We start from the raw sequence: 20,351 nt of genomic DNA on the forward strand, positions 1-20,351 counted from the left end.
CGCTGGGAGGAGTCTGCGCCCCTGAGGCGCTGACGGGAAATGGCAGGGGCGCGCGACCTCATGGGAGTTGTAGTCTGTCCGCCCGCCAGCGCCGCGCTGTGTCGTGGGGGCTGGGGAAGGAGCTTGGCGACGGACAACCCCCTCCCTGCCCCGCAGCGAGCCAGTTCAACCCCCGCAGCCGGCCCTCGCTGCCGCGGGAGGCGCGGGGAGGGAGGCTGACAGGCCCCCACCGCCGGACTACATCTCCCAGAGGCCTTTGCTGCAGAGCCACCCGGCACCGCCCGCCCCGCCAGCTGCGGTGCATCGTGGGACGGGAGCTCCAAAATGGACAACGCCAGGGATGCGCCAGGTACGGCCGCTCCTGCCGCCCCCCGGCCCTGTCATCCTCTGCCCCCTGCCCCGCGGCCCGGCCCCCGGCTGCAGCGTGGGGCAGGGGGGGCGGCTCGGTGGTCTCTCTGCCGCTGTGTGGGCAGCCACCCGCCCCCGGAGAGGCCGGGGGGAGGCTGAGGGGGGGCGGGGTGTGCGTCTGGGATAGGGTTGTGACATCCCCCTCAGCATTCGTTTTCATCCCCCCCTTTTCCCATAGGGAAGGCGAGCCGGTGGTTTGGGGTCGCACAGTCTAAATCGGCCAAGACGAACGTGAATATTCTTCACCAAGAGGAACTGATAGCGCAGAAAAAGAGAGAGATCGAGGCCAGGCTGGAGCAGCAAGCGAGGCAGAATTACCTGAGCATACAGCAGCTGCCTCTCTTCGGAGAGTACGTGTGAATTGCGGTGCTTTCAGATGGGAGCTTTCCTGGTGGAAAACGGGTGTTTGTCACATGCAAGCGAGGAGACGAGCTGTACAAAGCTCTCACGCTTGGAGGCAGATACTGTGAAAATGAAAATTGATAATTGAGGAAAGGTTGGAATAGGATACTTGTGCTTTAATTGATCTAGCCGGGTTTTTCAGATACTAGCGAAAACAGATATGTGTTAACAGCAAATTTTATTTTTAACAGGATGTTATCGCACTTCAGTTTCCTCTTTGTTATCTAGCTTATAATTGTGACTCCTAAGAGTTAACACAGTTCCCCAGTTAAGTGCTTGCTGGGAGCTTTCAGAAGCAGAGCAGCGTAACAGAGCAAGTAGAAATCCATTTCAACACAGCTATAAAGCAGCCAGGTGGAGAGCGTGGGTAAATGCTGTAAGCAACAAGCTGAATAGTTCTTGTGCTTTTAAAAACAGGTGCGTTCTCAGTGTTAGATGAGAGAGTAGTCACTGGCATTTGCCTGTTCGATATAAATGCATGTGGGGGGGCTGGGCAGGATGATGAGTACCATCACCTACTCTTCTTTTTCTATTCAGAGATGACGGTACTGAAAATGAAGCCTGTGTTTCCAACAAGTTTGTTAATGATGGCAGTTTCCTCCAGCAGTTTCTCAAGCTGCAGAAGGAAAAGTCAAGTACTGGTAGGTCGACTTCTGAGCAACAGGAGGCCTTTCTTCTCCTGGTGATACCAGCTTTGTGTGAGCTGCCTCCATGTATGTTCACTTTAGAAACCCTGCTATGAGCTGTTACCAGTACGAGTAAGTTCTAAAGCAGTGATGACCCCTTTAAATTTGGATTAAAGTCTGTCTTCAAGATGCAATATGGCAGTTTGTCCTCTTCCCCTCTATAGGTGCTGTTAAAAACAAGCATCTCTCTTGTAGCTTGATCTTGCTTTGTAAAAAAAACCCAAAAAACTACACCACAGTTTTCATTTAATTTCATTATGCAGCTTTCACCAGTCAGTGTCTTTAACTTACTCTGAAAATAACAGCCTGTTGCAGCTGTATTACTGTCTGAGTTGTTATTTGTAACCTTCTGATATTAAACCAGTAAGGATGTGCAGGAATTATTTTCCCCTCATTCTTTTCTAAGAACCTCCCCCAAGTTCTACTAATAACGCGGCAAACACTTCTGCACCAAATGTTGGGAAGAAACCTATGCTGTTTGGGAAGCGCCCCGGTCAGGTCCTGAGCAGCATGCTGCACCAAGCGAAGAACTACTCCCATTTCAAACAGACCCCAGTCGTTAACCGCCTCAGTGTGTTTCAGTCGCCAGATGAAGATGAGGAGGAAGATTATGAGCAGTGGTTGGAAATTAAAGGTAAATGACGCCTTGTACTACATCATTTGTTTTGGGGTGCAGGTCCACTTATTCTAGTGATAGCAGTTGAGTGAGGGAGCAGGATTCCCTTAGTACTTTTCCTCAGTGGAGGGTGGGTTGGTTGGTTTGTTTTCTTATGCTGTGAATTTATGTTCTTTGCACGGTTCCCACGTGCAGACTTCTGCATTGTGAAGTATAAATGACACTGGTTAATGCTGGTGGACTCCTCCAAAGCCAGCTTCAGCAGAAAAGCTGAGGGTTGAACAGTCAGATATTACTGATCCAGCCCGAGCTCAGTACCAGAGATGAGTGACTTGCCGTAGTTAGACCAGATCTGTTTTGTGCCTAGGAAGATTCATTTTCTCCGAGTTACCAAGGCGAGTGCTTGACTGGTCTATAAGTCTCTGTGAAAATAAAAAAAAAAAAAAAAAAAAAAAAAAGAAGAAGAAATATGTTCTGCTCTTAACGGAGCTCGATTGTTTGCCAATGATAAGAATTCTGCTTTTGTACGACTGAAATGTAATAGGCCTAGTGCCAAGTCCTCTAGAAAATACATAGATAGCATGCTTGTATTTAAAATGGAAGTTTAGTTTTTTAAATTCTAGAAAGTGAAAAGGCCTCAGTTTGGGAGTGGCTGTGTAGGGGGGAAACTTGCATGCGTTAATAAACTTGCATGCGTTAATAAACTTGCATAAAATAATAAATGTAAAAAGATTACGTTAGGCGTGGAACTATGATTAGGTAAAATCAAAGTACCTGCCTCTTTCCAAAGTTTCATTAGACAATCAGAAAATCTCACCTCTAGGTCCTGACTACTTTAAGTAGGCTAGAAAATCAATGAAGAATATTGCAGCACTTAAATAACCAAGTTCATCTGGATAACTTAGGCTAGGAAGCCAGAAGGCAAATTTGTTTAATAATCGGAACTTCATGCGCACGTATTAATCAAGTGTAAAATTAGATTGCAATTGCTAAATAAGTCACACTAAGCTTTGTGTCAATTATTTCATTATATGTTTACAAATGCATGTCTAGCTATTTCTGGTGGGGTTTACAAAAGCATAATCTTAGCAAGTCTGAATTTTGGTGTCAGATGCACTGCAGGAATGTAAGAAATAGCCACTGGCTGCAGAGAGCAAAGACCCTTAATGGGTCTTATGGACCCTTAATTTAAAGATTGTGTGTTTGAATCTAGTCTAGAGCAGTGTGGCCGACATTGCTGCTGTGTGCTCTTTGTTCACTGCTCTACCAAAAATACCGTTGTCTAGACAAATGCCTGTGTTTAGTTCCCACTGAACGTGTCCTGCATCAGCTCTGTAATTGCTGTCAGCATTAGTGTGTTTCCTTCTTGGCACAGAAGCCAAAATACAGGTTCTTGGAGACTGAGCTCCTACAACTGATAGGATTCCCTCCAGGCGAGGGTTGAGACATGGGCATATGCTGGTAGGAAGAGCTATATGCTCCAGCTACACAATCCGTCTCTGCTGGCTGGGTGCAGCGTAGTGTCTTGGGAACTGGAATCTGTAATCTTTAGTGAGTGATGTAGTTGTTAAAACCAAGTTCCTGTTCCTCCCCATTGTGTTTTCTAGGGAGTGAATTGTCAGAAGCAAATTGTGTTGCGATTGAAGTTGCACCCTAAACTGTGGTGATCCAAATCTTAGGCTTTTTCTCATAGGAAAAGTGTAGACAAATTACTAATCTCCTACTAGGGGAGCGCAGAGGCTGACAGTAACCTAGGGATTGTAATTTGTACAGCTGTGTAAGACTGGATCCCCCATTTCATCCTTTTTCTTCCCATTCCCATTCTACTTTTGTCTGCCGCCATGGTTCTTAGAAGTAATGTACCTGTTGCCTGTTTGGTGTGTGAGTTGAACCCCAGTACTGACAGCCTGCTTAAAGTTTTACCCCCAGAGGATGCGGAGACCCGACAAGTGGTGGAAAAGCTGGCTAGGTTCGTGGCTGAAGGGGGACCAGAATTAGAGAAGGTCGCTATGGAAGACTACAAGGATAACCCAGCTTTTTCGTAAGTGTGGTGATAACTCTTGTCTTCCAAAGCAGAATGCTGTCTCTTTGTTGGAGAAAAACATCAGCCTCGTGTATATAGTTCTCATGGATGTGTTTGGTTTAATTATCATTTGGTGGATTTGAGCTTTGTTACGAGTTAATTGTTTTATAGCTGGGGAAGCTGAGGCAGAAAGTGATACTGTGATGGTGCTGAGGATGCAGATGAGCTAGAGTCAGGAATACAGCCCGGGTGGTCCGGCTGCCTGTACAACATCTAGCACGTGGGGATGGACTCTGTCTCGGGTCTGGTTCTGTCCCCTCTGCTGCTGACATGCTGCGTGGCTGTGGACAGAGGATTCCCTCCTATATCAGAAAAGGCTGTTACCTGTTTCCCTTCAAGACACAAAAAATTTGGATGCAAGTCCTTAGATTAATGCTGCATGTATTTATACATGCTGAAGGCTTTATAATGCACGTTTTCCTTAGATTAAAGCTGCGTGTATTTATATATGCTGAAGGCTTTATAATGCACATTTTAAGTGCATTTCTGTGTAATTTTATCTATTTTGTATTATTTGGTTTTGAGCTGTTTATATCCCAGAGTATCAACGTTTGTGTAGTTGTTGCTGATGCCCTTTTTTCCTCCATCTCCACCGTAGGTTTTTGCATGATAAGAACAGCAGAGAATTCCTTTACTACAGAAAGAAAGTGGCAGAGATAAGAAAAGAGAATCAAAGTTCTCAGGCATCCTCTTCTCAGAAAGGTAATTAAGGCCGGGATCTGGAGAATATGAATTGCAGAGGTTAAATTTGACTACTTCACTCTCTAACTGCTTGTTAGGTCTGTTCTGGAAACAGTTGGAGTGGGTATTTGGCTGTCGATCTGCTGCCTGTAAATAAAATTTCAAAATGGAAGGAAATGGTGATCAAGCATCACCATGATGATGTCAGACACTCGTGCCAAAAATGGCTGTTGCCCAAGCCCACAGCATGCTGTACCGTGCTCTGTGTAGAGGGCTCTTGAAAGAGATTTTCCTTGTATTTCTCCAAAATACTTAACAAGGTGAACTAAAATGATGCTTCACTGTGTGTGTTTTGGAAAGTGTTTCAGCCCTGAACGTGCGTTTAGGAAAAGTGCTTTTTCTCAGATGTTCTTATTTGATTTGTTATAAATGAAAATGGGATTTTTGTTTGTCGAACATAATCCCCATTTCTGCTGCCGTTTCCTTATCTGAATTTTCTATTTTCTGCTTGGGACACAAATCCTTGCAAGTAAGGGACTGTGTTTTCAGGTGGGAAAACAACAGAAGTGGATGATCAGCCAACAGACAGGTGGTGTGAGCAGTGGAATCTGGTTAACTGTGTTGACAGAAATTACTTAGTGGGTGAAGTGTGGTGTGTGGGCCAGGCATTTATCACTTTTAGTCCAGCCTGTTACAGGCCTGCCGTGTGGCCCTGGCAAATCCCTCAGCCTCTCTGTGTCATCTTCCTTTTCTGTGGAAAGGAGTCTTAATGCAATTTAGCTGTCATGCTGATGCGTTAACAGCTCAAACAAATCATGGTTTAATAGACTGTGGGCTGAAAGAGCTTATTACCAATATCAACTAACTGATACAACAGTTTGGAAGCTAAGCGGTATTATCCATACTTTACAGGTGTGGAATATTGAAGCAAGGAAAGGTTATGACTTGGCCATGGCTTATAATCATGTCTTCTGCCTCCTGGTCCTGTGCCAGCACACTGGAGTACTGGCACTGGTACTGTGCAGGTAGCAAATGTCATATAAGGCTGTCATGGCTAAATAATGTATTTGCCTGGCTCCTTATAAACATCAAATATGCTTGAAATATTAACGATCCGAGCCTTCTCTGTGCCTTTGGACAAAGGCTGCAGTAGCCACCTCTTCCAGGTGAGGATTGGGACTGTTCCATGGAGAGTTTCCTCAGTCCTACAACCCTCCCCTAAAGTGGCTGGCAGATGGGTAGTGACAGTAGGTACAAGTGGGATTACGGTGCGTTATTAGTTGGCCACTTTTTCCTAAGGCTTTCCCATTGCTCCTGGGGACTTCAGTGGCAAAGTCTTTAACTAGAGATAATTGCGAGGGCTGAGGTGTTACTCTATGGAAAAGCGCTTGACACAGGGAAGAAACAGCCTTCCTCTGTAGCAGAGACAGACAAGGGACCATCTTTGAAGACAAAAGCTGACTTGTCTGTTAATCTGCTCTGATCTAGCTCCTGGCACAGAGGAAGCTGATGCGTGAATGGGCAGGCCTCTGGTTACAGTGTTGTTGTACAGCCTTTATGCAATATCATGTTTTTGTGATATAAACTCTGATGACTGTTGATGTGTAACATTTCTAAAAATTAAACTCGACCTTTTGCCCTTATTCTGCTCTTGGGGTTCTTAGAACAGATAGGCTTTGACTGTTGCTTGTGTGAGTTGGGCCCAGTACTGACAGCCTGCTTAAAGTTTCACCCCCAGACGACGAAGAGACAAAGAACTCTGCTGAGAAACTGGCCAGGTTCATAGCAGACGGGGGTCCCGAGGTGGAAGCTATTGCCTTGCAGAACAACAGAGAGAACCATGCTTTCAGGTAAAGGAAGAAACCTGCTGCTGAGTGTAAGGGCGGGGGGCTTGTGTGGGTCTTTTTGGTTTTTTTTTAAAGGGGAAATGATAATAAGCATGTGATAAGTTACAAGGATAGTGCACTCCTATAGCAGCGATACCTTCACATTCTCAAGCTCCACAGTTTAAAGTGAGGCACAGAGGGAGAGAAATCTGTTTGCTTTCCCGCAAATTAATTTATGACTTCCACCCCTCTTCACCTTTCTCTTGCAATGTACTAGCATAATTCTAACCTTTATACTTCTCCCTATAGCTGTGTTCTGGTGTGGGCCTCCATCCACCACTCATACCGTTGCTGTCCAATTAATTTTCTGGCTTGCTCTTTACACAGCATCTTCGCTAACGTACAGGTAGCACTCCTTCACCATTAGCTCCCCCCTTGGAATATCGTTTTCAGCCTTTCAGATGTGAATTGTTCTCTTCAGTGCTCACTGACAGCTGTTTAATGCCTCCCTTTGGTCTCATCCATGTTACATTTTTCTGCTCTTACAAACAATTTGGTGTGTTCCTTGGAAGTGAAGTGGGGCTCAGCAAGCCTTTTTTTGTGGCTGATACTTTGGTATTTTATTGGCTGCCTTCTGGACCTCTGGGGTACTCCCCTTGTGTTGTGAATTACATCAGACAGATGTGCTAATACCTGAGCTGTTTCATTATTTACTTTAAAACACCGCTGTGATCCCACCTGAGCATGGTCAAGTAAAACAGTATCTCCTCTGTTAGGATTTCATCAGGTTTGCTGTAAGGAGGGCCCCATCCTGCCCTCTGCTAGGTCCTGAAGCAATCCTTAATGCTGTTACTCAAACAGAGGGGTGCAAGACCACGTTTAGTGAATTTTAAAGTACGTCAGAGAGCTGTTTGTGTTTGTCTGTGTATGTTGTGCAGCAATAGATGGGAAAGGCCTGTTAGCCCTTATGTTTTCATGTGGGAGCTGGAACTGTCCTGAGGAGAAGTTACGCCAAATGTTAAACTTGTCCTTTAAAAAGGGAAGACTGTAGAGAATTTAGGAGTAGACAGCGTTCCTGTGTGAAGTATTTAAAAGATAACTTGTTTGTAAGAAGCATGGCACTATTGATTTTATTTTGTGTGTAGCTGCTAGATGGAGGATTGTTCATGTTCTTCCCACAGAGACTAAGGAGTTTTATTTTACCCGAAAGGTCAGAGATGCCTATTTCTGGAAGGGGTAGCAAATAAAGCAATGTTTTTCATGTGTGAGGGAACAGAAGGAGGAGTCATGGTGTAATTAAGCAGACTGGTAATGTCAACGATTCTAGCTTGGATAGAGAGCTTGGGAGCAGTTTCTTTAGGCAGTGGTTTGGCATTCCCATTGGTAAGACTGGAATGTTTGTTTTCTTTAATGAACTGAAACTCGATGTGTTGTGGAGCCCTGGCAGTTTTTCCAAACGTTTCTGGAAGGCAGGTGAATTCTGGGGGAGGACCTTGCGTTTCCACATATGTAACATGATCCTTTTTGGTACTGTGTGTTTATTTGGCCCCCAAAATAGCTGTGGTTTGCTCATGAATGGGAAATACACTTTCTGATCCCGCAGGCTTGCAGCCTACCTTGCAAAAGCACGCAGAGCCCTGCATTGCGTGCACGTACACACAGGATGGTGCTGGAGAGCAGGGAAGTGTGTGGGAAGGCTAGTGGTGCAAGAGCATTGCAGGAAAGAAAAGCCCTGACCAAGCTGAGCTATATCCAACCCCTGCATATGGCTGTTACGTCTAAACTCACTTCTTTCTTTTTTTTTTTCTTTATAGGTTTTTATATGAGCCAAACAGCAAAGGCTACAAGTATTACCGGCAGAAACTGGAGGAGTTCCGTAAGGCCAAAAGCAGCACTGCGTGCGCCCCCTTGCCTGTAGAGTCCAGTCTGAAAAGGAAGACCAGTCCTGAGGCATCGCCATCACCTTTGTGCTTACCGTCTTTGCCTTTGCCCCTGCCCTCACCTTTGCCTTTGCCCCTGCCTGTTCCCTCGCCCTCGCCTTTGCCCTTGCCTGTTCCTTCACCCTCGCCCCTGTCCTTGCCTGTGCCACTGCCCTTGCCCTTGCCTGTTCCCTCGCCTTTGCCCTTGCCCGTTCCCTCGTCCTTGCCCTCATCCTCATCCGTGCCCTCGCCTTCACCATCCTCTACAACTCCACCCGATCAGACAGCTACAACTCCTGCTGCAACAACTACTACAGCTACTGCTACAGGCACTACTAAAAAGAAGCGGAAGAGCAGGTGGGGGCCAGAGGAGGACAAGGTTGAATTGCCCCTCCCGCAGCTTGTCCAACAGCTGGATTCTCCCTCCCCTCTTTCAGGTTAGTGGGTCCATGTGTTCTGCTGAGTAACTGGTTTTCCTGGGGAGTGCATTCTGCTTTAGCACAGCAGGCTTTGCAAGCAGAAACCCCAGTGAGGCTTATCTCCTGTTGTAATCTCCATGGTTGCCAGCCCTCTATCTTTCAGCTAGGTCTAGCAGCTAACTCTCCCCTGTGTGGAAACCCAGATAAACCACTTTATCTCACTGACACCAGGGATTGGATCTTATCGTTCTCCAGCTATCTCAAAACCCCTGCTGTGCTATAGCTCATTACAGCCTCAGCCTCTCCGCTGTTTAGGGCTATTTCACTTCAGGAAGAGAGTCTGTCAGAAAACAAGTATCAAAGGCTGAACTGTGCTTATTCCCCATGGAAGGGTAAAATCCTTGGGCAGCACTTCCATCTCACCCTAGCTGATCAGAAGGCTAAATGGGAATAGCTGTTCCCCGAGTGCTGGCGGACACAAGTTTAACTTCCCGTTCCGATTTCTACCCATTTCAGTTCATTGGATTACAGATGGAGTTCACGGTCCTCATCCAGCGTTGAGGCTCTTGCTCCTGTTACCTCACCTGCCAAGTTCATCCAGGGGGTGCAGCTCTCTTCAAGTGCTGGAAGATAATTCTTCCAATTTGGACACTTCAAGGGAGCTCTTGGAGGTTGAACTCCTGTGGCCCGTCTGTGCATGTGCAGATAGGTAATGAGGCAGGCAGCTGGAGGCGCATACAAAAATCGAGGCACTCGAGGACAACAGGTGAAAGCAGACATTTAAGATGGCATCTTTGAATCCTTTGCCCAGTGAGTGTGGTACGGGGAAAGGATGCAAAAAGGAGAACGAGAAGACACAAGGCAGTCGGTGTTGGCAAACAGAATTAGTAGTACAAGGCTAGAGTCACAGGAAAAGTACCAAGTACCGGTCTGAATAAGGACTTTTTTCAAAAGGCAGTAGCAGAACAGATGAAGTGGGACAAGTAAGACAAAACAAGCTATAATTTTCTGAGTTGCAGGGTGAGACCACAGCTAATTCTCAGCCCTTGGTCAGCCTGTACAATTCATTGCTCCAGCAGGTGGATCTTTGCTTTGGCGGGGTTTTAGAGGAGATAATTGCTCAGCCATTAATAGCTTTGATTGTTAGGCTTGGGTAAGATGTAGGGTTGGCTGTGGTGTCTGTTGATTCTGCAGAGATCAGGAAGGAAGGAAGGAAGGACTCTGTCTCCTAATCCAGCGCTTCAAATGTAGATGAAGAGAAGTTCCTACGTAATTCTGTCTTCTGATCACAGCTCTATACAGAAGTCTTGGCTATACCTCTCCTGTGTACAGGACAAAATACCAACCTGGATGGCTTAGTCGTTTGACCTTGAGTTGCTGCTCATAGTAAGGCAGAAATCGGATGTGAAAGTCTTCCCTGATTTTGTACCTCTAGAGTAATTTTTGCTTCTTGCAGACAGTAGTGACACTTCGATGACGAAGCTGGTCAGGTGCTATCAAAACAAGCATCAGACTCTGTCTTAATACCCCCTGCTGAAATCTCCCCTGGCTTTTAGCCTCCCCTTAATTAGACAGATATATGCTCGTTGTGTTCGTGCTCACTTTCTGCACGGCTTTGTGTCAGGTAGAAGAAAGGAGGCTGTAGCGAGAGGTGCGGGTCAGTTTCTTCTCCCAAGTAACAAGCAACAGAACAAGAGGAAACGGCTTCAAGTTGCATCAGGGGAGGTTTAGATCGGATATTAGGAAAAATTTCTTTACCAAAAGGGTTGTCAAGCACTGGAACAGGCTGCCCAGGGCAGTGGTTGAGCCACCACCCCTGGAGGTACTTAGAAGATGTGTAGACGTGGTGCTTAGGGTTTAGTGGTGGATTTGGCAGTGCTGCGTTAACAGTTGGACCCAACGATCTTAAAGGTCTTTTCCAGCCTAAACAATTCTATGACTGTAAAAGAACAGCAAACAATTTGTCAAGTATAACAAATCAAATGTTAATGCACTGTTAATGCTCTGCAGGGGGAAGGATTTATCTTTTTATTGGTTCAGATAGCCTAATCCCTTTCAGAATTAAGATCTTCAACCTGACAGGTGAAGAGAATTCCATATTACAGCCCTGGTCCTGCGGAAGGTTAGAGTTGCACAGTGTGCTTTCGTTCCCTAAATATCTACATCTTAGTCCTTTATCCTTAGCAATTGTTTTGGATTTAGTAGAGGACTGTTCTGATTCTTTTCCTATGTACTCTTAGTAATAAATCAGTATCGTGGAGAGGAGAAAGCGTAGCCCTTCTGGACAGAAAAAAGGCTCCTCTGCAACATATTGATATTGAAACACTTAACTGCGTATGTACTGCAGGGACTAATATATCTGAAAAGCTGAACAGCACAAAGATACTGTGATTAGTGAACTCTGTGGGCTAATGGGAAATTACAGGGTGTCATTAGAGTTTTCTGAAACCTGATACTGGATTGGTTTGAGTCTGATTACTTTTAATTGAGTAAGATCTTCAGACTCTGAAGCAAAAAATCAGGCATTTCTGTACTGGGATTTCTCCTGTTGTCCTTAAAGGACATTCACTTCCCTTGTAACAAGCTCTTCTTCAGGCATGTGGGAAACAGATAAACCTTCGGGTAGTCTTCTGCCAATGCTGCAGATAGACTGCACCATTAACCCTGTAGGCAAAGCTGATGTCATTCGAGGAAAAAAAATGTATTTTTCCCAGGCCTGCTGAGCATGGGACTGAGAAGCGACTCCTTATCTTTTGCATAGTGTTTGCCTGTGCTAGGTATAAGGAACTTAAAAATTTTGCCTATTTTTATGCAAATTCCTTGACTGATTTATTTTCTGAGTAGACTTTCCTATCTTCAGAAGTGGGCTTGGGGTGGAGCTTTGCTTTTTCTGTCAACTTTGCCTGTATTGTGATACTTTGGGCCAAACCTACAAAAATATCTCCCAGCGCTAAATTTTTGCAGTGGTTTTTCAGCATCTCTCAGCATAAAGTCTGCAAGGTACCAGAGCAGTCAGACAAACCAGATGTAGTTTTAGCACAAGAAGGAGCAGTGGCATATGCTTTCTGGGAAGTAAAAGAAGATGCTAGGCTCTCACCTTTCTCCTTTAAGGTGGTTATATATGCTGGCAAGCCACCAGCTCGCAGGGCCTCTAGAGCCATGCCTGGCTCTTAGCCTGAGTGTTTATGCAATTCAGAACTAAGCCAAAAAGCTGCTGACCTCTGTGAAGGACAGAGAGTCTTCCTCGGTGCATTCAGAGAAAGCTTTCCCATGCCCTGAGACAGGAGGTGAAACTTTGACTGGGGCTGATGCTGAAGTGCCCCGGTCTCACGTAACGTTTGGGGCCAGATCCTTCTTTATGTGCAATAGGCGTAGTGTGCTCATCCAGACTGTTTCCGAATCTCAGTGCTCTCAGAGACAGAAATTGGGCTGTTTATCAATGATAGATAGGTTTATTTTTCTATTTGTTCTTATTTCTTGGGAGCTGCAAGTGCGTATCCTAGCACCAAGCCTAGCGTAACACGGCTTCTTGCTTCTCTCCTCTTGGAAAACCTCTTGCAGTGTTTTACATAACTCTTCCTGCAGAGTTGACTCCCGGCTCTGGTGTGAATGTGCAGAGGCTGTAGCTGTGCGAGGGAGGGTGGATGCGCTGTTTTATGTTCTCCTTGGGAGGCAGGAGTTAAGCTGCTTTCCAATCCTGGAGTGCTCAGCCAAAAGCATGTGGGAAAGGAGGCGAGATGAGTGCTCAGATCAATTGCCCTGAGTTCGAATAAGAGGAAGGGAGAAGATGACCCCTGGGGCCTAATTAGCATGCTGTGTAGACTTTTGGTGTCATGAACAATGATGCTATTATTATCGGGCTTCATAATTAATAGATAATGAATAATTAATGAAGCATCATTTAACTGTAGTCTGGACTTACATTCAAATGGAGGGTTTTGCAGTCATTAGGAAGAAATCCTTTTCCTTGTATTGAAAAATGCAACACGCTTTCAGGTGCGCTTTCAGGTGCAGTTGTGTGTCTTCTTTTAATCCCTTAAATATTTAACTGTTGAGGTCTTGGCTCTGAGGTGTTTTAGAGAGGAGCTGCCAGCCCTGCTAGATATATATGCACCAAGTTTGCAAGGCAGCCTCTATTGTAAATCTCTGCTTTGCAGTGCTTCAATTACTTACTTTCGTGGTGCAGCAATTACAAGTAGGTTTCCTTTTTTCCCCCCCTCTCTCTTGCCTTTAACTTGCCCTTTGAACTCAGAGTGCCATACGGTCGTTTGAAATGAGTAAGTGTCCTGCCCAGATAATGTTGATATCTAATTTCAGGGTTTATCTGATAAAACTGCAAAAATCACTTGGAAGGAGGAGCTTCCAAAAGGGGATGCTGCAGAAAAAGGAGGATACGTCAATGTGATTGTCAAGCAGAGACTTCAGATGCCCCCTCTTTGAAAGCAGAGGCAACATCCCTGGCAATGCTGCACTTGAGCCTGTAGATTAGAAACTAAAATCTCCTTGGGGAATGGCGACTTCCAAAAGCAGCATAATGCTCATGTCTTTATTCTAATGTGGTCATTTGCTTTTCATTTTGAATGAAGTTGCTGTTTACATAGTAATCAGCAGACACTTACGTGCACAGATTGGACAATATGCTGACAGGCTCAGATCTGCTTGTGACTCAACTCTGAATAATTAAGTATCGCTCTTTGCAACGGCTGGGGTTCACGAGGAAGCCTTATGAGGAGAATTAATCTTAAGGAGGAATGATGTTTAAAGCGTGGCATAGCAGACTGCTGTGCAGCGTGACCTCTGAGGATGTGAGACATGGTTCGCAGGTCTGCTGATGTGATGCAGGCAGAGCCTCGGGCCAGGGTGGGGGAATACTCTGAGGTGGCAGGCGAAGGAGCTGTGTGACCCAGTGGCTTTCCTGCTCCTATGGTTCCAAAGTCCTACCAGGCGGTTGTTCTTTCCTGAAGTGCTTGTCTCAATACTGGAACCATGACATGAGTGTCAGACTTTGTGTGGGGATCTTGCGAATATGGCTTCGCTGGTCTGAGCAGCTGTCTCAGTTTTTTGAAAGTGTTTTAACATGTGCTTGTTACAGTTCAGGACCTGAAGGGTCTTGGTTATGAAAAAGGGAAACCGGTTGGTTTGGTGGGTGTGACGGAGCTCTCCGAAGCCCAGAAGAAACAGCTGAAGGAGCAGCAGGAGGTAATGCCCTGAAATGATTTCCCAATTCATACTGTGTTGCAGCAATGGCTGGGTTAGATGGGAAAATGGAGGTGGAGGTAGCAAAGAAACTTTCCCAGTGTCCCAGAGCACAAATCTCTAGGATTTGTGCTGAATACTGAAGAATCATGTGACGCTGCAGTCAGCAGAAATATTAGAGGACTTTGGGGAATATGAATTAAGCCAGCCAATTGCTGTCCTACCAAACTAAACCCCAAAATCTATAAGGTCTGTTGTGTCACGCCTGCAGCTGTTTATGTATTGCTCCAGCAGTGAGAAGGTGAGCGGATACCTGCTGGCTTTGGAGGAAGGAGAGCAGAATTGGCTTTTGCCAGAACGTGAGGGTGATCTAAAGTGTGTGTGTATGATCAGATGGCAGCAGTCCCCAGTGTTGATATCGAGTTGCCTGTGTTGGAGGAGCCAGCACATAATGCTCCTGTTTGATCTGAGAAGCGAGAGGCTCGGATCAAGCAATGGCGCTGCCTGCCGGGATTTGTAGTTGTCATAACCTGCATTCTGCGTGGCAGCTGGGGCGGGTGCGGGCTCTGGTGCTGAGCTCTGCGTGCCTCTGGCAGACCCTGCCGCCTCCCAGCGTGTTGTCTTACTGCGCACGCTGCTGCATCTCTTCCCCTAGATGCAGCAGATGTACGACATGATCATGAAGCACAAGCGAGCCATGCAGGAGATGCAGATGATGTGGGAAAAGGCAATTCAGCAGCACCAACACGGCTATGACAGCGATGAAGAGGTGGACAGTGAGCTGGGGACGTGGGAGCACCAGCTTCGGCGCATGGAGATGGACAAGACACGAGGTGTGTAGGGAGCTGCCACCAAGCATCTCGCTCGCTCTGTGGTGGTACAGAGGCCTCCAGAGGGACATGTCTTGAGATCGTGGTGTTGGTGTGGGAGTTGCAGGGTCGCTTTTCACTGCTCTGTGCTGTGGCTTCCCTGCCTGTTGAGTGGAGATAATGACCAGCTGTTGCTGGAGGCTTTATGCTTCACAAAACCCTCTGAAATTCCAAGTCAAAGAACACTACCTTACTGCTGTTTTCTCTCATCTGTGTCCTGGGCAGAGTGGGCTGAGCAGCTGACCCAGATGGGCAGAGGGAAACATTTCATCGGAGACTTCCTTCCACCTGACGAGCTGGAGAAATTCATGGAGACATTCAAGGCATTGAAGGTGAAATAGGCTCTGCAGGGCAGCGGCGGTGTTTCAGGCTTGCCCCGTAGCCATGAGGGAAAGATCTCGGGCATGCTTGGCCCTTGTTTGCAGCAGGGAGCCACCTTGCACCCTTCAAGTATTCCTGCCCTTACACTGGGAGCTGCGTTACTTTGGGAGGAAACAAGGGGTTAGTAGTTTGCTCTTTGCAGAGCAACGGCTGTAGCAAATTAAAGAACACACTGTTAGGATGGTATTTGGGAGTTGGCTGAAACTTACAGACCAGCCTCTCAGGCTACCCACCGTTGTCTGCCGGTCCTGTTTTGGCTGAGTGGTTGCTGATGCCAAGCAAGGACAAATTGAATTTTTATCCAGATGATTGCAGTAAAGTGAAAATACAAAGCCTACAAAAAGCTTATGCAAAGCACTTCAATACCTGCCAATTCTTCCTAAACTGTAGAAGTTCTTGATGCTGGTGCAACGCTCATAATGTTTCCATGTAACCAGCATGGAGTCTGACATTCCCTGGAGATCCCGGCTTAAATAAGAACTGTATCTGAAGCTTGATCCAGTGAGCAACTTTAAATTCAGGAGCTAAATATTTCTTAGCTTAATCTCACAGTAGCATTCCCTGCTTCTTGCAGATTATGCTATAGGGTCATGCAGTGCTTTGTCATTTACCTGTTTTCTTCTCTGTGGTGGTGCAGAACTGGAATCCCAAGAAATGGTGCTTAGTTGTTGTTTGCCAGAACCGTCCTGACTTTTGAGTAGCTGAAGCTGGTTTTCCCCTCCTCTGGCCCACAAAGATAGGTGCATATAAAAAAAATAACCAACGCTACTTTTTGTGTCTCCGCAGGAAGGACGTGAGCCAGATTATTCTGAATACAAAGAGTTCAAATTGACTGTGGAAAACATAGGTTATCAAATGCTAATGAAGATGGGCTGGAAGGAAGGCGAGGGACTTGGCTCGGATGGACAGGGGATTAAAAACCCAGTCAGCAAGTAAGCAGAGTTCTTCTACTATTGATTTAGTCCTTTCATCTTGGGCTGATAATTGATGCTCCTACCTTAGCCTACTGGAAGCAGCTGCAACGAGTGGGACTGTAATTCATCACTTGAACAGGATATGGAATCCTCACAGCAAAGGAGAAAAATGGTTTCTGATTTCTTTGGGGTTCCCTCCCCTCAAGGCCTGGGTTTGGTACTTTATCTCAGGCAAGAGGTATGATCTGAGACGAGAGTATTTTGTTTATAAATCTCAGTTTGCATAGTGCCTTCTTCTGAGAGGTGCCTTCTCCCCCGTTTCCCCATCTCGAAAATGAAGATGATACTTGTCTGCACCTCACCTCTCCAAGGGCGTGCGAGGATTAAGTCATGTCTTTGAAGTCATAAATTTATTTAAGTATTAAAGAGCATGCCTTTTGCATCTTTAGCGCTGTTGGTGCCTGCTAGCTAGTCCCTGGTGTAATAGGTGATTTATTGAAGAGGGTGAAAGGCAATTACCAATATTTGCTACTGCTAGACCTGTGTTTGAAGGGTGTTGCAGTCCAGGTGAGAGAGCTTTGTGTGTGATCATGCAACTGTCCTGACATCACTTTTCTTGCACAGAAGTTTTCTGATTTGATTGCGCTTTGTATATAATAAAGCTTTCTGAGAGTTCTATCCCAAAATAGATGAGCATCTCTTTTTAGGTGGATCATCTGTTGGTAACATATGCTGAACTTCAAAACCAAATATTGGGGGATAGGAAATACTCTGAATTGTTATTTAGCATTAGATCCTTTTAGAAATAACAATTGTTTGTTTACTGCACAATAGAAAGTAGCTGTACAAAGCACTTCTGCTCCTCCCTCACAAGAAGATCTCTCTGGCAGCATGATTATTAGTTCAGAGAAGTCCTGTAATAAAAGAGTGTTGTAATCAAAGCGGCATGGCTTACAAACAACAGCAGGGAGGCGGTTTCTGTCCATCGCAGGCTTGAACAAGGGTTGTGATTTGCCTGGGCTCTACCACCTCTCATGTTCTTGGAATTGCCAAGAAGGTGCTACTGCAGATGGAAAGGAATTGCTTCCACTTTTGGACTGTTCTGGAGTGAAGGAACGGGAGGCAGGTGTGGTGTTTAGTGGTGCTGCGTGCCTCCAGGTGGTGAGGTACAGATCAACGTGCTGGGTTGCCAAAGGTTTCTCTGCCAGTCAGAGCACTGTTCAGTGGGGAGGCATCCAAAGCAGACGGTATTTCTGTTCCAGATGTAAAAGGTTAAGCAAATATATGTTGACACTACTGCTTCCATCTAGCAATAGCAGCGTCATTGATTTAGAAGGGCAGTGTGGAAAGGTGGCAAATGCAATAAGCTGCTCGGTATTAGCTGTCTGTCTTGATGCAGCACGCTCTGTGTGATGATGCCCGGTGCTCCCTGATGGAGCTTTGATGACAAGAGGCGGCAGGTATTTCTGGTGAAGAGGAAGGTGACCTGTCACATCTGCTTACCTTGGAGGCTTTGTTCCCTCTTTCCAAACAGGGGAACTACTGCTGTGGATGGGGCTGGTTTTGGCATTGATCGTCCTGCCGAGCTAACGAAGGAGGATGATGAGTACGAGGCATTCCGTAAACGGATGATGCTCGCCTACCGCTTCCGACCAAATCCATTGGTAAGGTGGTCCCAAAACTAGAGCAGACACTGTGACAAATCCATTGAGGCTTCCGTGCGTATCTTGTAAGGGTGGGAGTGTTTCTAGTGCTTAGCCAAGAGAGCAAATGCTGTGAAAGTTTCTTCTGGATTCTGTTCTTATGCTGAATCAAATTATCACTACCAAAATGTCCATGGATGCACAGTTTTGCTTGCTGTGATTTTTTTTATATATATACAAAAGCCCCTGGGTTTAGTTCTATCTGGTGCAAACCAAGTATAAGCAATGAACACAAAGGAAGCGGATGGGCTGCCTGTGAATCTATGTTTTATTTTGAATAATTGTTTTTCTGGTTGCAAAATGCTTGGAAGCTTGCATTTGCCTCTTGCATTCAGCATGCCAGCACACCTAGAAAGCTACATTTGTAATTTTTGATGGGAAAACCTCCGATTTCACTGTCAGAAATGTCACTTTTCAGTGGCTTTTTCAGATAATTGAGCTCAGATGCTCATTGTTCTGTGAAGACAGCAATTTTTATTAATTTTCTTTTGTTATTCCCCACAGAACAATCCACGACGACCTTACTACTGAGAATGTTTTTGGGACGACGTATTTTCAAAACAATTGTACTTTTACTGTGAAATGTTACGAAACTGCATTATCATCCTCTTATTTGCTAATATTGTAAAACTTACCGAAGTCATAATACCATCTTTCACCCAGAAGAGAGGCCTGCAAGCCCACTCACTGCACACTCGAGTGTCATGACAACGGTGTCGTAACAAGGCCTGGGTGGTGATCAGAGAGAAAAGCAGAGCAGGTGAGAACAGAGATCTTCACACCGTGCCCTGCTGACAGCGGAAGGGTAGCACCAAAGATACCAATAGAAATAGTTCAGGGACTCCATTTGTGTTTAGCTCAGTGCCATGTTATGAGGAATGCGTTCTTTTTTGGTGTAACAGCAGATCCTCTGTTGTTCAGATACGCAGCTTTTGCTGCTCTGGGTTTGGTTTGGTTTTTTTTTTGTTTGGGTTTTCTGTTGTGGTTTGTTTTTTTTTTTTTAACTGCAAATATAACAAGGGACTGTCTCTGACCCAGCTTTTGGGGCTATTGTTCAGTCAGGCTATTGTTCCTTGAAGAACTGGGTTTTGATGCTGTCATGAAGCCAGAAGGTACAGTCTGACCTTCAACTGACATTGCAAAACCAGTGCCTGGTTGTTTTACCTCTGGCCTGTGGAAGCCGAGGCGTGGATCAGTGTGGAGCGTGGCTGCAAGGGTTGAGGGGCACAGGGCAAGTTCATTCAGCATCAGAGGTGAGAGCCTCCTGGTTTTTCGAACACTAAAGTTCACCCCCAGCTTCCCAGCAAAACGAGAGACTTTCCAACACTTTGTGTGGATTGGGGATGCCGAAGAACCAAGCCTTCAAACACAGTTTGTCAAAGGCCATTTGGATTTTATTGTCATAAGCAACCCCTCTACAAACACAAATTTTCTTTGTGCAGTCTGTAAATAAAATAAAACTCATTTGTTCCTTAGTTTTAATCGCTGAATTTTTGGATAGAGTGGTCTTACTGTGGGTTTGTGTAGGCTGTGAGACTGCTCTAGATCTTCCTTCCAGGCATCTTAGAGAAAACAAAGTGAGGTTGGTTGGTTTGGTCGCTTTTGTGTTTGTTTTCCCTCAGCTGGAATACTTGGCATGTGATTCTCTTTTGTTAACTTTTCTTAACAACATAGAGTCAAGGACTTGACTTTCAATAAAAACATTTGAAACTGTGAATTTGGGAGGGGTTCATTCTGAGAGAAACGGAAACGTGGGAGCACCTTGCAGGCGCAGGAAGCCAGTGTGCCACGCGCTGCTTGCGCTGGCTGCAGCTCCTACATGGGGATGTGGCACTTGGCATGGCTAATCACCGTGAGCGGTGACCACGGAAGATTGGGAAATACAGATAAGAAATCTGGCAGGGCCAGGTTTGTGCTGGAGTGGGTGAGGTCACGGTGACAGCTGCCCTTTCCTGGCAGATGAGGGCACCCAGCTGTCGCCTCGCTCCCTGTCGCTGGCTCTTGGTGCCTGGGTGGCACGAGCCGGAGCTGCTGAGCTGCTTTTCCTGAATTACCAGAGGCTGGAGCACCAGGGGGCTGAGGCTGGGCTGCCTGTTTCACTGCTGGGTTCTTTTTATAGATGGAGGGGCTTGTTGGGAGGCAGCTGGAGGCATTTTCGGAATCTCTTTTCATTCCAGGTGTACGTACATCCTTGCAGCAGCGGCAGCGAGCTGGTGGCCACCTGGGAAGCGGGCAGGCTTTCCACTCT

General features: G+C 45.9%; 1 protein-coding gene across 2 annotated transcripts; it reads left to right on the forward strand.

The window, feature by feature from the left end:
- The first annotated feature begins 278 nt into the window (after window positions 1–278).
- SUGP1 (SURP and G-patch domain containing 1) lies at window positions 279–19,820 on the forward strand. 2 transcript variants are annotated; one of them, XM_037383543.1, is made up of 14 exons: window positions 279–349; window positions 587–758; window positions 1,348–1,451; window positions 1,903–2,130; window positions 4,030–4,153; window positions 4,794–4,897; window positions 6,603–6,726; window positions 8,517–9,058; window positions 14,133–14,239; window positions 14,892–15,069; window positions 15,331–15,437; window positions 16,273–16,418; window positions 17,935–18,064; window positions 18,608–19,820. In XM_037383543.1, the coding sequence occupies exons 1-14, from the start codon at window positions 325–327 to the stop codon at window positions 18,632–18,634; spliced, it is 2,118 nt and encodes a 705-aa protein (XP_037239440.1). In that variant the 5' UTR covers window positions 279–324; the 3' UTR covers window positions 18,635–19,820. The 2 variants fall into 2 exon arrangements, with proteins under 2 accessions (XP_037239440.1, XP_037239439.1); XM_037383542.1 differs by having other exon boundaries at window positions 322–349; window positions 556–758.
- Window positions 19,821–20,351: the final 531 nt, after the last annotated feature.

Source organism: Falco rusticolus, chromosome 4 (assembly GCF_015220075.1).
Source record: "Falco rusticolus isolate bFalRus1 chromosome 4, bFalRus1.pri, whole genome shotgun sequence".
In the NCBI taxonomy this organism is placed as follows: domain Eukaryota; kingdom Metazoa; phylum Chordata; class Aves; order Falconiformes; family Falconidae; genus Falco; species Falco rusticolus.

Bases quoted from the DNA above. Each gene is read 5' to 3' on its own strand.
- SUGP1 (XM_037383542.1), top strand. The intron at 9,059-14,132 runs GTTAGTGGGTCC...TGCTTGTTACAG, and splicing joins TTCTCCCTCCCCTCTTTCAG to TTCAGGACCTGAAGGGTCTT. The intron at 16,419-17,934 runs GTAAGCAGAGTT...CTTTCCAAACAG, and splicing joins ATTAAAAACCCAGTCAGCAA to GGGAACTACTGCTGTGGATG.